General features: G+C 44.2%; 1 protein-coding gene across 1 annotated transcript in view; it reads left to right on the forward strand.

Annotated features, from left to right (window-relative positions):
• The window catches only part of ttn.1 (titin, tandem duplicate 1), a 188,819-nt gene that overhangs the window by 109,278 nt on the left and 62,493 nt on the right, over positions 1 to 17,048 (forward strand). The window contains 19 exon segments of the mRNA XM_046054416.1: positions 5,234 to 5,363; positions 5,523 to 5,713; positions 7,239 to 7,668; positions 8,093 to 8,398; positions 8,754 to 8,935; positions 9,270 to 9,399; positions 9,645 to 9,796; positions 9,932 to 10,079; positions 10,613 to 10,778; positions 11,011 to 11,162; positions 11,367 to 11,663; positions 12,379 to 12,678; positions 13,907 to 14,221; positions 14,308 to 14,456; positions 14,540 to 14,690; positions 14,800 to 15,081; positions 15,180 to 15,482; positions 15,653 to 15,955; positions 16,177 to 16,458. Of these exon segments, the coding sequence (XP_045910372.1) occupies positions 5,234 to 5,363; positions 5,523 to 5,713; positions 7,239 to 7,668; positions 8,093 to 8,398; positions 8,754 to 8,935; positions 9,270 to 9,399; positions 9,645 to 9,796; positions 9,932 to 10,079; positions 10,613 to 10,778; positions 11,011 to 11,162; positions 11,367 to 11,663; positions 12,379 to 12,678; positions 13,907 to 14,221; positions 14,308 to 14,456; positions 14,540 to 14,690; positions 14,800 to 15,081; positions 15,180 to 15,482; positions 15,653 to 15,955; positions 16,177 to 16,458 (4,369 nt within the window).

Here is a 17,048-nt window from a genome sequence, read left to right on the forward strand (position 1 = left end):
TCAGAATTCTCAGGTACAAAATATAAACTTTAATCCTCCTGAGATTAAACGTTGACGCAACTCTGCTCTGCTACAGACAAACCCGGTCCTCCAATCAACTTCACCTTCGACGAGATCAGGAACACCTCGGTCGTCTGTAACTGGGAGCCTCCCGAGGATGATGGTGGCAGCGAGATTCTGAACTACATCCTGGAGAAGAAGGACAACAAGAATGAGGAGATCGGTTGGATCACCATCACCTCTACCCTGAAGGGCACCAGCTGCCCCGTCTCCAAACTCATCGAAGGGAAGGAGTACATCTTCAGAGTCACGGCCGAGAACAAGTTCGGCTGTGGGCTGCCATGTATCTCTGAACCACTGGTTGCCAAGAACCAGTTTGGTAAGTAAAAAAACTGAAAATAAACTATAAATATACAACATACATAATAATCCCATGTAATAAAAAAAAATCTCAATAAACAATACCTAAATATTTCTTTATAGTTTTTATTAATGGAATGATTTTTAATAGAAAGAAATTATACTTGAAAAAATTTGTACATTTCCAATAATTTATGTTTCTAAATGTTTTATGTAAACAAATAAATTATGTTTAAACAGTTTGTAAATTTTGTTAACTGAACCCTTCAGCATGTGCACTTTAAAAACCATGTCTAGGATTTGGCCCCACCTGGTGGTCATATGAAGAATTGAACCCATACATTTCCCCCTTCCCTCAAATATAAAAAGAGCGTTGAGTCACTAGCCCTTTCTCCTCCTACTTCAGATCCTCCCGACGCTCCCAACACACCCAGAGTCCACGAGGTGACGGCGAGCACCGCCCACATCTCCTGGCACGAGCCGAAGGATAATGGCAGCCCGATCCTGGGCTACTGGATCGAGAGAAAGGAGGTGAACAGCAAACACTGGACCCGAGTCAACCGTGCCCTCCTCAACTCCTTGGAGGTGAAGGTCTCTGGCCTGATGGAGGGACTCACCTACATCTTCAGAGTGTGTGCTGAAAACCTAGCCGGGCCCGGGCCCTTCAGCGAGCCCAGTGACCGCATCGTCGCTATGGACGCCATCCGTAAGTTTCTCAGCCCAATCGGAGGATGACATGAAACAGCAGAGCTTTTCAGAAAGAAGCCAGCAAGCATCAAATAGCCAAATCAAAACCCAGACTTTTTCACGGATGGCTCTTTTTGAATTAATTATATCACCGATCACTGCGAAGTCCGATCAGTGCTTTACCCAAGTTAAATGAAATCCAGCTCAGTGGTTATTTTAATGGCACACGGGTGAACAAAAAGAAACAAAGTAAAACACAACTCAAGGGACCATAACAGTGTTTTTGCTAATTTTAGCCCAGTAAATAAACACTACTCATTCCTGCTAACATTTTTGCAAAGCATGCCATGAGATTTTGGTATGATTTCCTTCTTTCCAGGTTCCCATTGGTTTTTCTTTTCGTTGGTTTCGGCATTGCCCCTGACTGAAAAAGAAAGAACATAATCTTTGACCTGGAGTTTTAGTGCCACCTTGATCAATGAGATTATCCAAAATGCTGGAATGCACGTAAAAAATCTGTTGCGATGTAAACAAAATTTAAAGGACCAAACCAAAAAGTATTTAATGTTAAATGCATGTATTACACTTTCCTGCTAAGCATTTTTTCAAAGCAAACAAGTTTGTTATTTTAGTTTGATTGCTGTCCTTCCAGGCAGGTATTGAGTTCACTTGTTTTCAGTACACCAAAGATGCATTCGTTCTAAAGGCAAAGCAATTTTCCAAGAAGCCAACTGATCACAAAAACAAGACGCTGCTTTCATCATGTAAAGATACAAACATTGTCCTGTTGAGTTAATTCTTTCCTCAGAAAGATTAATAAGTATCTGTCAAACCCCCACCCAGTGCCTCCTGGTCCCCCCATTCCATGGATTGTGGACACTGGGAAGGACTCTGTCATTGTGGCGTGGAAGCCCCCCCTGTACAATGGTGGAGGAGACATCCTGGGATACCACGTAGAGAAGGTACAAAAGATTAATAGAGTTGCAGCAGTAGCGTACTCTTGGACTTATTTGCACCTATAGGTCTTCTCTTTGGCATTTGAGAATAATCAACATCTTTGGCGCCTTGACCTGGACCCCTTGATGTTAAACTCTCAAACTGTGGTTTTCTGATCAAAGGTTTTGGCCGGAGAAAAGGAATGGACTCGCAGCACAGAATTCAGGTGTAAAGAGCTGACGTACACTGTGACAGGTCTGACAGAGGGAGCAGATTATTACATCCGAGTCATCGCCGTCAATGACGCTGGTCCTGGAGCTCCCGGTGTGACCGAACCTGCCACCGTCAAAGAGCCTCAAGGTACGGATAGCTTTCTCATTGGACAGGGTGGGAGGTATGGCCAACAAGATGATTCACCTCAGTCTGTTTTATTTGGGATTGTTTTTTGGTAGCACCTGCTGGAAGTGTTATGACGACATGAAACATGTTCTGCCTACACTGATTATGAGATCTAAGTACTTCATTTGATACATTTCAATCCAAGACTGACTGGTCTTGTTGTCCGTGTCCTTCAGAATCTCCTGCTGTGGACTTTGATGCCTCCGTGAAGAACGGCGTCATCATCAAGGCCGGTGAGTTGCTGAAGCTTCCAGCCGTGGTGACCGGCCGACCCCAGCCCGAAGTCAAATGGGCCAAGGATGAAGCCGAAATTGACAAGGAGCGGATGATCGTGGAGACCGAGGGCAGGAACAGCAGTCTGATTATCAAGAAGACTGTGAGGGCGGATCACGGGAAGTACCAGATCACCGGCACCAACAGCAGTGGAACCAAGACCGCTGAGACCAGAGTAGACGTTATGGGTCAGTGTTAAATGACTACACTACAGCATCAAGGTTTCACAGCACAAATCTAGTTAATCTCATACGTACAACCTCTCAAGTAAAAGAAAATACCAGGATGTTTGTTTTAGAAATGTAAGAACCAACTGAAGTGGAACTGGCTAGTCTTCATACTTTCTGTGTGGTTATTGATTTGAACTGCGGAAGAAAACAAGCTTGTTGTGATCAGACGACTCCAACTGCCATTCAGCTGGAATTACAGATTTTAATTTAACCCACCTGGTAAACGAGGGTATTAATAAGTCAGTGTTTTTTGTACTTATTAATTGATCAAACTATTAGAAACTGCATGTTGATGCGTACCTATTCAAATAGGCCAGGTTGTGTTGGAAAATATTATATAAAGTACTTTCTGTTACCTTGCAGTACTGAATTTTTACAAACTTTATTATAGTAAGAGATCCGAGGTGCAAGGAATAGCAAAAAAAGGCCAGGACCCCATGGCTGACGTTTTTACTGGCCTGTGTTTCTTAGACGTCCCCGGACCAGTGGTTGACCTGAAGACGGTGATGGTGACCAAGAAGAACATCACTCTCACCTGGTCTGACCCCCTGGATAACGGCGGCAGCGACATCATGGGCTACGAGGTGCTGAGGAAAGACGCCAATATGAAACTCTTCCGCCAGCCCATTGAGACCGCATCCTGCAAGTGCGACATCCAGGGACTGCTGGCCGGCGAGCAGTACGACTTCAGGGTCATCGCCAGGAACAAGTACGGTGACGGAGCTCCAGCCGACCTGGGACCCATCCTGGCCGAGGATCCCAAAGGTAAACCCACCAAGATATGACTGGCTCTTGACTTCAGATAACATTTTTCTGACAAAATAAAGGTCTAGTGGCCTGTTGAAACAATTGTCCAATGTTGACGGACCTCGTCCACAATGTTCCAGGTACTCCATCTGCTCCAGAGAAGCTGCACTACACCAACAGAAGCAAGAACACCATCACCCTGGCTTGGCAGCCGCCTCGCACAGATGGTGGCAGTCCCATCATCGGCTACTATGTGGAGAAGATGAGGTCCGACAGCACCGAGTTCGATGTGGCAAACCGCAAGATCTTCACTGAGTGTTGTGGGACCATCGAGAACCTGTCAGAGGACCAGGAGTACCAGTTCCGCGTCAAAGCCGTAAACGAGGTTGGGGACGGAGAGCCCTCCAAGCCCATCAAAGCCAAGATCCAGGACGATGAAAGTATGTAACTCCCTTTTAAAATCTTAATAGAAATGTTTTTGATGGATCAGGCTGACCTGTTTGGGCGAGACTCAAGCAACAGCCGAAGAGCAAAAACTTTACAAATGTTTGTTTGTCCACAGTTGCTCCAGTTATTACCTTCCTGAAGTTCTTCAAGAACAACTCCATCATTGTAAAGAAAGGCTCGGCCATCGACATCCCAGCAGAGGTGAAGGGACTTCCCCTGCCGACGATCCAGTGGATGAAGGACGAGGTGGTGATCGAGAAGCCTGAAGATGAGAAGATGACGATGGAGACTGAGGAGGTGAGAATTGATTCTCATGTTTATGGACTTTTCGCTGCACTTCTGAAGGTCCAACAATTTAGTTCACGAAAATCTCAAAAACTACATGCCAGATTTCCATGAAAGATGCAGCAAATTGATAATTGAAATAGGACCTCTGTGATCAGCGGACTAGATAAAAATAAATCAGCTTAAATATTTTGCATCATGTTCAACTTGGCTGAAGTGTGACCTGGGAATTTGCACTATTGAAAAATGGCAAACACTTTGCGGCTGCGTGACCCCGTTGTTTTTCTTCTAGCACCACACTCAGGACAAACTTGGCTAAGAATAGCTAAATCATCAGTGGAGATTTATGTATTCTTTTCAAACTCAGCACATTGACACTGCCTTGGGTATGAATTGCACTACACTATATGGACAAATGTACTGGGACACCTATACATTACCTTTATGATCTCTTATTCTGAATCCGTTGTCATTAGTATGGATTTAGTCCTGCCTTTGCAGTTATAACCGTTTCCACTCTTTCACTAATTTTTGCCCGTTCATCCTGAAGAGCATTTGTGAGGTCAAGTTCTTCCACACCAAACTGGGGAAAGTATTTATTTAAGGAACTGGCTTTGTGCGGGGTGGCATTGTCATATTGACACAGGAAAAAGTCGCACACAAATTGTTGGAAGAAATGTTGTCTAAAGTTGTCTGCCTTAAGATTCCCTAAACAAAGCATAAAAAAACAGTCCCTCAGAAAAGTGGGTCACGGTACTTACAGTGTGTGTGTGTGTTGTTTTTTTTTTATATATATATATATATATATATATATATATATATATATATATATTATATAATTTAATTTGCCTCTTGCCTTCTCATCGCAGGTGGACAGATTGAATCTGAGGACTAAGATCGCCATCCCAGAAACCATCAGGCAGGATAAGGGCAACTACAAGCTGGTGGCTGAAAACTGCTATGGCAAAGCTCAGCATGTCATCAGAGTCGAGATCCTCGGTAAGACCAAAATCTTAATTAATAGATAAGTAAGTTTCTGTATCAGGTTTAGCTTCTATCGTTTTACTCTTTGATGTGATACATTTCTGTGAGATTAAAATGACATATGAAAAGCAATTATCTCTACAGCGTTACATTAACCCAACTATGTGTTTTCAGACCGTCCTCTTCCTCCGAGGAACGTTGTGGTCTCGGATATCAAGGCAGACTCATGCTACCTGACCTGGGACGCCCCCGAGGACAACGGAGGCAGTGAGATCACCAATTACATAGTGGAACGCAGAGACGCCAGCAAGAAGAAGTCCGACTTCGATGTTCTGACCATCAACCTCATCGACAGGAGATACGGGGTGAGTCGTGGCTGCAGAGCGTGAAAAGAAGAAGAGATATTCCTCCAGACTTCAAGTACAGGATTAACTCATTCAAAACCTAGAAGCTAATACTGCTTTTAGGTTTTTTATTACTGAAATATTTCTGGAAAAGAGAGGGACACAGATAGGGGAGGTGCTTTGTGTATTCACCCCGAATTGTTTGGTTCGGTATGGGACTTCCTCAGTTCGATACGCCCTTTTACCCTACTATTGCTCATGCAGAATAGAAATTCTAGAGAAGGTTTTGGTAGCAGAGCAGTTTCTGTCTGTCAGCTGCAGCATTCTAGTCAGCTTTGCCCGGTTAGCCCGTTAAGTCAAGCTCATGTTGTTATTATAGGTCATAGTTATCCAAGGAGGGTTAAAATCAAGGCAACTGGACTTGGTTGAAGGTACTTGAAGATGTTTTTGCCTCTCATCCACAAGGCTTCTTTAGTTCTTCAAGTTCAATGGCCCTTGATTTTAACCCACCTTGGACAAATAAGAGGCCAGGGCTGGAGGATCCTCCTGTGACATTCATCCACAGTATGGGAGAATTACAGTTTCCTGGTTAGTGACAGCAAAAATGATCAACATTTGGTGTCAAACTGTATGCGGACATTGTTCAGCTGCATTCGGGTATGTCTGTGGAAATGCTTCAAACGTATAATTTACAATGGCAACACTCAAATGTGTTGACAAGAAAACTGGAAGGCGAGTCCTTCTCCCCACAGCAGGTTCCGACTGTGCCGTAGGAGTGTTTATCTCTGCAGATTTGAGACCATACTCGGTTGTAGAGAATATAAGATTAACGCGTATGGTCATCAGTGCTCAAGCAACGCTACAACGTGCCTTCAGTCCGTTGTGCTGCCCTGTATAAAGTCTTACCAGGGAGCATTACTGACATTTTAATTATGACAGTATGCCAGTATTTGAGGGCTTTAACTGTTACAGTAAGAATTATGACCAATGAGCCTGTGTTGAGAATTTTCATTTTTCATTCAGATGTTAAGGATGTAGACTGATCTTTGATTGATTCCTTTAAAACCAACTGAGTAAAGGAAACATTTGGTAACATGCCTATAAATTCAACAATTTCCCAATAATTTCCTTTGAGGTTTTGTGTAAAGATGTATGTAATGTGGCACTAATTATATGGAACAATGGTTGGTTCCTATTAATTAATAAATTTCAAATTATTTCAGTCAATTCACTGCAGGTCACCTGAACATACAAATTTGTACAGACCAGCATACGATTCAAAATATATGAAAAACAAAGATTTCAGTTAGAAATGAGTAATATTTCCAATATTTACTTAGTCCCTCGGTTTTTAAACACATCACAGCTAAATAATACTGTCTCTATATTCCATGTCATTTGAATAAAGAAATAATGGACCCATACAACAGAGCATTAGCAAAAATAGTAAAATTTTTATAATAATTTGTTTTTATTGTATATATGATTCAGTCTTTTAACGCCTTAACAAAAAAAGACATATGAATCTTCCTGTCTGCTCCTTTAGGTCTACAAACTGAACTTGAACGGTCTCTACCAGTTCAGGATCAAAGCTGAGAACAAGTACGGCCTGAGCGATGGCTGTGATTCAGAGAAAGTCCAGCTCAGGGATCCGTTTGGCCTCCCCGGACCGCCGCGTAACCCCAAAATCATTGCCGCTACAGCGACCACCATGACCCTGACCTGGGATCCTCCTCTGGACAACGGTGGCTCCACCATCCAGGGATACTGGCTGGAGAAAAGGGAGCGCGGTGCTGTGTACTGGGGTCGCGTCAACCGAGCTCCAGTCACCAAACCGGCAGTGAAGGGCCTGCAGTACACCGTGCTCAGGCTCATTGAAGGAACCGAGTACCAGTTCAGGATCGCAGCCTGCAACGCTGCAGGAGTCGGACCACCTAGCGAGTCCTCAGAGTGCCGCTTCGCTGTGGATCCATGCAGTGAGTATTTACCGTCTAACTGCCTAAAGACTGTTTTTATCTCCTCAGACCAGCTTCGTCGGTCTTTGAAAGTTTGCATTTTACACTTTTGTTAATCAAAAACTTACAAAAGCATACACTGTCATATATGTACTCACTTTGTTTATGATGTTCTGGTCCTCAGATCTTTATGAGGTCAAATGTATTCATGACTTTTATCAAATGATCAACAGTATGCAGGATTTTGTGACAGAACTCTCCGAATGGTTCGTGTTGCTAAACGTCCAGGCTAGCTTAGACAATTAAGTAACGTTCCCCAAATGTCCTAGGGATGTTATAAGAACGTTTTTAAAAGCTGGCAGTCGAACAGAGCGCATACAGCCTGAAAGTGAAAGCTAGTTACTGTATATTATAAAGACTGACCTTTCACCTGCTCCTCTCTCAGACCCTCCCAGCCCACCTGGAGCCCCTGAGGTTAAAGATAAGACCAAGAGCAGCATCACGCTCACCTGGAGCCCACCAGACAAAGACGGCGGCAGCCCCATCAAGGGTTACATCATCGAGGTCCACGAGGAGGGCTCTCCTGATTGGAGGAGGGTGAACCCCGCCGACAAGCTCCACCCATCCACTGAAATCACCGTCCCCGACTTGAAGGAGGGCAAGAAGTGCAAGTTCAGGATCTACGCTGTAAACGGTGCCGGAAACTCTGAGCCTGCCAGGACGGCTGACATCCTGGTCCAGGACATCCTGAGTAAGGGTTTTTGATGATTCTTATAGCTCGTTCAGATCAGATCTTTCTGGTGGTTCAGACTGTTGATAGTTTTAAATGAAAGGTTGATGAGGGTTTCCTGCAAGTTTGAATGTTATTTACGCTGTACATAAATAATTTATTATGCCAATGAACTTTGCAATGTCCACTTCTACGCTGATGATACCATCTTGTGTGCCATCAGCTCTACCACGAACACGAACAATGGAAATTTGTTTGTTTGATCTTAATCTCAATGAAGCTTAACAAAGATTGTTTACCTGAATATAAAAAAATATATCAGATCACGCTGGTTTATAAAATGCTGTTTGGTTTTTTTTGTGTGTTTGTTTTCCAGTCGAGCCGATGGTGACTCTGGATGTGAGCGCTCACGATCTGCTGAACTGCAGAGCGGGAACGTCCATCAGGATTCCCGCCACCATCACTGGGCGACCCATTCCCAAAGTCACCTGGACCTTCGACGGAACCGCAGAGACCGAGAAGAAGAACGAACTCCACACGCTGCCCATCGACTCAGAGGTCAGACTGACTGTTTATTAATGCAACTGTATATTTATTTGTTTCACATAGCACAAAATTCCAATTTCCAAATGTTTGCTTTGTTAATACAATAACTGGAATATAGGCATATAGGAGATTAATTCAACTTAATAGTGTTATGATCATCTTAGTCAAAATCAGTTTCAGTCACTTTTTTGTAGTCTGAATTATGCCTTAATAGAGCCATTGCCAAATGTTGAGCTTTTCTGTGGCTAGGGAGAAAGGGTGAATAACAATTTTAAGTTAACTACTAAGCATAAAAATTGAAATATGAAATTGCGACTTCTGACATCATGCTACTGTTTCCTCTCAGATCCACTCCACTGACACGACCTCGGTGGTCGTGATTCCGGAGAGTAAACTGAACCACAGCGGTCGATACATCATTAATGCCGAGAGCCCTGCCGGACACAAGGTGGTCAAAGTCAGAGTCAACGTGCTCGGTATGTAAAGATTCAACGATTCGAAGGTTTTATTCATCACATGTTCATTTAATATGAACAGTGAAATGCAGGGTGGCATAACCTTAGGATGAGCTGAGAAGACTAGCATGGAATGAAGAATAATTTTTGACAAATTTGAAAAAGGATTAAAATTCAAAGATAAACAATTTAAACATCTGGCAGATTATTACTTGAAATCCACTGAGTCTTCTTGTCTTTTAATTTTTTCTTTTATGGATCCACAGACCTTCCTGGACCTCCAAGAGACCTGAAGGTCAGCGATGTGACGAGGGGAACCTGCCGACTCACCTGGAAACCTCCAGAGTGCGACGGAGGCGAGAGAGTGAAGAGCTACTTCATTGAGAGGAGGACTGTTGATGGCAAAGCCTGGACCAAGGTACAACCCCACACCTGCAGCTGTCAGCTAATTTCCCTGTATAAGCAGGATAAGACACTCCAACAGTGCAGTTATTTAAAAAGAATACACTGTTGTCGCTCACATGTTAAGTCGGACACTGATCTTATTTTTCAGGTGAACCCAGCTTGTGCTGCTCAGTCTCTGGTGGTTCCAGACCTGATCAATGGTCAAGAGTACATGTTCCGCATCCGGGCTGAGAACCGCTTTGGGTTTGGGCCGTTCATCCAGACCATTGAGAGGACCAAAGCCAGAGATCCAATCCGTACGTATACTTTATTTTATCATCTCTTCAGTTAGTTTCTGCTGGGTTCTGCTGGAGGAGTCACATTTGTTAACTTAACAAAATGGAAACGAATAAAGAGTTTGGACCATTCCTGTTTTCTATTTTAATTAATTATGTTTAATTATGTGTACATGAAACTGTCATACATCCAAACATTTATCAAAAATTCAAGAGGCTTTAAAATCTGACTAACCAAACGACATTACACCTCTGCAGAAAGTTGATCTAATTAGATGTATGTGTTCATGGATTGACTCAAACTTGTTTTAAACCACACATTGATCATGTTCAAGAGTCTGAAACTTTATTATTTAATTTTCTTCTTGATAACAAGATGATACATCTCAAGGAATTTATTCTAATTTAAAGAATGATAAAACTATCTCTTCCAGCACCAGCAGTAAATCTCCAGATCTCCCATCTCATATTACGTAGCTTATTTATTAAAAAGCATTACCTTGCTTCTTCTGAACAGTTACCCATATGCAATCTTTTATCTGTTCTGTCTGCAGATCCTCCTGATCCTCCAACGAGATTAAAGATCCAGAGCGTGAAGAAGAGCACGGTGACTTTGACCTGGAAGGCTCCAAAGAACGATGGCGGTTCACCCGTCACCCACTACAGCGTCGATCTGCTCTGCTGGGACGCCAGCGGCACCCAGAAGGAGTCCTGGAGAAGGTAAGCCTTCGCACGAGAGGTCCACATGTGGCTCCAACTAACTAAGACCCAACCTGGGAGGCCAGATCTAAATTATTGTCAGCCTGATCAGGCCAGATGCTGTTCTGTTGGTGAACTTTCTCTGTTTTGGTCCGTGGCATTTTTGAATCGGATCTAAGGCCCTCATCCTTCACTTCTAAAACATTTCCATATTACCTGCAGCTGAACTGTCCGTCTTTGCTATGACCTTCAGGTGTAACAGGAGGGACGTGGACACGACCAGCTTCAAGGTGGAGGACCTGACGGAGGGAGACGAGTACGAGTTCCGAGTGATGGCGCACAATGAAGTCGGAGCCAGCCGACCTTCATCTACGGCTGGACCCATCGTCATCCAGGACCAGACCTGTAAGATCAGGAGTTAATAACAAACTTAAAAAATATCCACACACTTGCTGCTGTAGCAATATTTTACAAAAGTATTGCCCATCTTGATGTTTTAGCTGTAGGTTTTGAATAAAAAAAACACAATATTTGCTGTATTTTAAGTTCAGTTCAACCCGGAAACAAATGTAAAAAAATGGCTCATAATCTCCTAATTTTGTGCCACAGGTGCTCCATCCATCGAGCTGAAGGAGTTCATGGAGTTCGAGCAGGGCTCCGACATCAGCATCGTGGCCAAGATCCGAGGCTGTCCGTTCCCCACGCTCACCTGGTTCAAGGCTCCGCCCCACAAGCCTGACGACAAGGTGGAAGTCCAATACGACGAGCACATCAACAAGATCGTGTCAGACGACAGCTGCACTCTGCTCATCCAGCAGGGCAAACGTCCCGACACCGGCCTGTACACCCTGGTGGCCTCCAACAGCCTGGGCAAGGCCTCCAAAGAGATGAGGCTCAACGTGCTCGGTACAAACATTTCAGCCATTTTTATCCATATTTCCAACTTCTTTAGCTGAGGCAGTAAGGCACCACATCCTGACATATCTCATCTCACGATCATTGTGTCTGTAGCGTCTTTACATTCAATGGAAAGCATTTGTCATGGAAAATAACCCTAAACACAAACACTTAAACCTAACGTTTTATTTCCTCAGAGTATATATTTTTTATGATGTTGCGTCATACCTCAGCGAGCCTCTGCTGCACAACACTGTGGAAAACCCTGAAGCTTTCCAGTAGAGCAGTTAGCAGTTCAGGGCTTGCTCAGGAGCACCTTTGGAGGCAGTCCATGCTGGACTCCAGGTCCCTACAGACTGAGCTAATGCCGCCCCATTCAATCAGGAAAAGACTGATGTTATGAAGTTGAAATGAAAACTTTTAATTAAAATTATTAATTCAATTCTGAATTTGTGCTCAGACTAAAAAATACATCAGTGTTGGGTAATTAAAGTAAAGTAATTTCAGATATTGCTGTATCCCTATTTTTCTGTTCCTATTATCTAGTCTTCATTTTCTATCTGACAATACATCTGTTACACAGCATATTTTTGTTTGTGCTAACTTTTATTTATTTAATCTTTATTATTCTATTTTATTCTATACCTGCCCGTTGTTTAGCCTCACTGACATTAAAAATCTATCGATCATTTCTGTCATCTAAACTTTGTTTGTTTTGTTTCAGGCCGGCCCGGTCCTCCCTCTGCCCCCATTAAGTTTGAGGCAATCGGATCTGAGAGGATCACGCTGTCCTGGCTCCCTCCAAAGGACGACGGTGGCTCCAAAGTCACAAACTATGTCATCTGGAGGCGTGTGGCCAACAGGAAATCCTGGGTGCCCGTCACCAGCGAGCCCAAAGACCGGATCTGGACGGTCGAGAACCTGATGGCGGGACACGAGTATGTGTTCCGCGTCATGGCCCAGAACAAGTATGGAGTCGGAGAACCACTGGACAGTGAACCCGAGGTCGCACGAAACCTCTTCAGTGAGTCAGAAGTTTAATAAGGATTCTCATTTTCAAACTTGAATAACAAATATCATATTTTTTCATCAGTTACTTATTTGTGCAAAAGAAATGATAGTCCAAAAGTGCCACTGTGGCAGCCATGATGTGCTTACTGTTTACAAAATAAGTACAGGTACAGAGTGTGAATAAAGTGAAAAGATAATGATAAATACATAATAATAAAAATAAATACAATATACATATTAGGCTTATATCAAGGTATATAAAAAACAAATACCATGATATTGCAGTTAATATTTATAATAACAACATAATAGTAGTAATTAGGGCTAGTAGAATATTTGAAAAGTAATTGAAACAGAAATTCAGACCCTCTAACCGACATAATTTTACCATTCGGTTATTTTGTTTTTTAATCCTGTTCTTCACTGTGTGTGTTTATGTACTTTCCCCTTTAAACATGTATAGTCTCGGCCCCTTCCAGACACAGTCTGAAGCCCAGAGTAGATGTTAACTAGCGCTAACGGCCTTCACTCTTCAGCAGCTTGGGAAACAACAGACATACTATCTCACACACTGTGACCTGACCTTGCCGTGCTCTCACAGTGAAAAGCTTGATATTAATGATCATGTGAAATTTTAGTACTGGTGGTCAGAATTCAGCAGGAGATACGCTGAATACAGTGGGAATATGTTATGTCAACATTAACTTATCAAAGAACATTTAGCTGATTTTTGACATCTGAGAAAAATCCCACCTTCAATAGTTGAGCATATTTACAGTCAGTGAACTCTATGGGAAAAAAATAGTAAAATGTTAAATTTATCAAGAGTTTGATTTACGGTGATATCGCCCAGCCCTGTAAGTAATACTACTAAGATCTACTAAGATCTCGACGAAAAAAACTATTTTGCGCATCAATCTGCAACATTGGTCACAATGGATATGTAGACCAGTATTCACACTGGGGCTGACTGCTCCAGCAGTAAACTGCAGTTCACCCGAGAGGTCTACATGTGTCCACTTGGTTCCTACAAACTGGGAACCAACTCAGGCCAGATACAGTTAGAAGAACTGCCAGGTTTGTGCACTCTCTCTGTTTGGGTCTCTTTGGGCCGATGGTATTTTGGGTCAGATCTAATTATCTTTTAGGCTATTGTGGATTGAGTTTGGGTTGGTTGGATCAACCAACAAAAACTCAATTGACAAATACTTGAATCCTCTAACCTTCTATCCTTTCTGCAGCCATCCCCGGTCAGTGTGAGAAGCCGACAGTCACCAATGTCACCATGGACTCCATGACCATTAACTGGGAGGAGCCCGAGGACGATGGTGGCACTCCGATCACCGGCTACTGGCTGGAGCGAAAAGAGACGACGGGCAAACGCTGGACCCGTGTCACCCGCGACCCCATCCGTCCCATGGGCCTGGGTGAGTCGTTCGTGGTGAGCGGACTCATTGAGGGCTCCCAGTACCTCTTCAGAGTATCTGCCATCAACGCCACAGGACCCGGACCCGCCAGCCCCACCACAGACCCCATGTTTGCCAGAGACCCCATCTGTAAGAGTCATACTCTATAATCACACAAGTTTGTGTTTTAAATACATAAAGCAAGATGTTAACCACCTGTCTGTCTCCTCCTGTAGCCCCGCCCTCCCCTCCAACACCGAAAGTTTCCGATTGGACAAAGTCCACAGTGGACCTGGAGTGGATTCCTCCTCTGAAGGATGGAGGCTCTAAGATCATGGGCTACTGGGTGGAGTACAAGGAGGAGGGCACCGAGGCCTGGGTCAAGGTGAGAGGAAATCAGCACTCATCCACGGATAGGACTTGGTCTTAGAGATAGAAACTTAGGAACTCCACCTTTGTGTTTTACAGGCCAAGGAGACTGAAATCCGCGGGACCCGGTTAGTGATCAGCGGTCTGAAGACTGGCGGCAAATACAAGTTCAGAGTGATCGCCTTCAATGCTGCCGGTAACGGCGAACCAGGAGAAGTCCCAGAGGTGCTCGAGGTCAACGACAGAATCAGTGAGTCGATCTAAAAGTCTAAAAGGAAAACGAACCATCGTTCTTTCAACAAGCACATATTTATGCAGTTTGGACCAAGCAGACTCTAACTGTGAGTTTCTCCATCCAGTTGCTCCTGAGGTCGATCTAGATGCCTCAGTGAAGGAGAGGATGGTGGTCCATGCCGGCGGTGTGATCCGTATCATCGCCTATGTGTCTGGCCAGCCATCTCCGGAGGTCACCTGGAGTAGAGATGGAGCTGCACTGCCTCCTGAGGCTAAAATAGAAACGACTGCCATCAGTTCGTCTCTGGTCATCAAACCCTGCACCAGAAGGCACCTCGGTATCTACACTCTAACCGCCAAGAACGCTGGTGGCGAGAAAACTAAGAACATCACAGTGGAAGTTCTGGGTAAAATACTTTTCGTTTTCGTGTCAAATAAGACAACATCTTAAGACTCTTCAGTATTTAAATGTTTTTAATTAAAACCAGACTGTGTTCTCCCTCAGACGTCCCCGGGCCCGTCGGAATCCCCTTGACCACTGAAAACCTGAGCAACGACTCCTGCAAGCTCAACTGGTTCTTCCCTGAGAACGACGGAGGCTCTCCCATCAGTAACTACGTCATTGAGAAACGCGAGGCTGACCGTAAGGCCTGGACCTCGTTGTCCTTCACTGCTAGTAGACAGAACGCCGTGGCTCAAGGCCTCACCACTGGAAAGTCCTACTTCTTCAGAGTGGCCGCCGAGAACGCCATAGGCATTGGACCCTTCGTGGAGACTGCAGCCGAGATCATCATCAAGGAACCAATCAGTGAGTTTAGTTACACAAACATGGTGGCCACTGGTCTCTTAAGGTCTGAAAGTTGACATATTACTACTGTAAAGATAGGAGGATGAGGAGGCCAGATGTAAACACTAATGACTAAATGAGTTCCCATCTTCAGATATAAAGAATCATCTGCGTGTTTGTGCTCCCTTTAGGTGTGCCTGACCGCCCCGAGGAGCTCGAGGTCACCAAGGTCACCAAGGATTTGATCAGCGTCACCTGGAAGGCACCCAAGTTTGACGGCGGTTCAGAGATCACCATGTACATCCTGGAGGTGCGAATGATTGGCAAAGACAAGTTCACCAGAGTGACGAAGGAGAAACTGATGGAGAGGAAGTACACCTACGATGGCCTGAGGGAGGGCGACACCTACCAGTTCAGGGTCATCGCAGTCAACGAGGTTGGACCCAGCAAGCCATCATTCTGCACGAAACCAATCACCTGCAAGGACGAACTGGGTGAGGACTGATTAGAAATAGCTGTTTTGATGTGTTTAACAGTTTTTAGATTGATTAGCAGCAACTGGGTTCTGATTTAGATGAGGAATAAAGGGGACCTAGCATAGACCCTTGTTGGACACCACAAGCACCATATCAGGCCTGACTCCGCAAGTATAGATTTCTCAGAATCCCCAGTGTATCACTTCTTTTGACTTTGTCTTCTTCTTCTGTTCTAACAGAGCCACCGACCATTGAGCTGGACTTCCGTGATAAGATCATCATTCGTGTGGGCGAAAGCTGCCTGCTGCAGGGACGCTACACTGGCAAACCTTCTCCATCCATCGTGTGGTACCGAGATGACGAAGAGCTGAAGGCCGACAAGCATGTCATGTTCAAGAACACATTGACCACCATGTCGCTCGGCCTGATGAAGGCACAGCGCGAGCACAGCGGCAGATACGTGGTGGTGGTGGAGAACAGCACCGGATCCAGGAAGGGAGTCTGCAACATCACAGTTGTCGGTATGTAGGTGGCACTCATGGAGAAAATTGGGGTATAGGCTGGTATCATCTGCAGAAAGTAATAGAAATAAAGACGAATATGCAACAACAAAATCACTGAAGAGAAGGGGTCCAAGAGTAGACCCCTGTGGGACACCAGGGGGGGCTGTGGCTCAGGAGGTAGAGCGGGTTGGCCGTTAATCGGAAGGTCAGCGGTTCAATCCCTGGCTCCCCCTGGTTGCGTGTCAAAGTGTCCTTGGGCAAGATACTGAACCCCGATTTGGGCTGTTCCGCCAGTGTATGAATGAGTGTGACTGTTAATTTCCGTTTGAGCACTTAGGCTCAGTGAATGCAGATGTAGTGTAAAAGCGCTTTGAGTGGTCGAAAAGACTAGAAAGGCGCTATACAAATACGGAGCATTTACATTCACAAGTAATACCTGTCATATAAATATATAGCTTTTCAATTCAACTCTTTAAACTTTCTGTGACTTTCTTTTGAATTTTAAAAACACAGTGCTGCTCAAAAATACTTTTTTGACATTGACTTAAATTAAGAAATATCTAAATGTTTCTACAAATTAAAGGTGTTTTATGTGAAAGAAGTGCCCC

Source organism: Micropterus dolomieu, linkage group LG07, assembly GCF_021292245.1.
Source record: "Micropterus dolomieu isolate WLL.071019.BEF.003 ecotype Adirondacks linkage group LG07, ASM2129224v1, whole genome shotgun sequence".
Lineage (NCBI taxonomy): Eukaryota > Metazoa > Chordata > Actinopteri > Centrarchiformes > Centrarchidae > Micropterus > Micropterus dolomieu.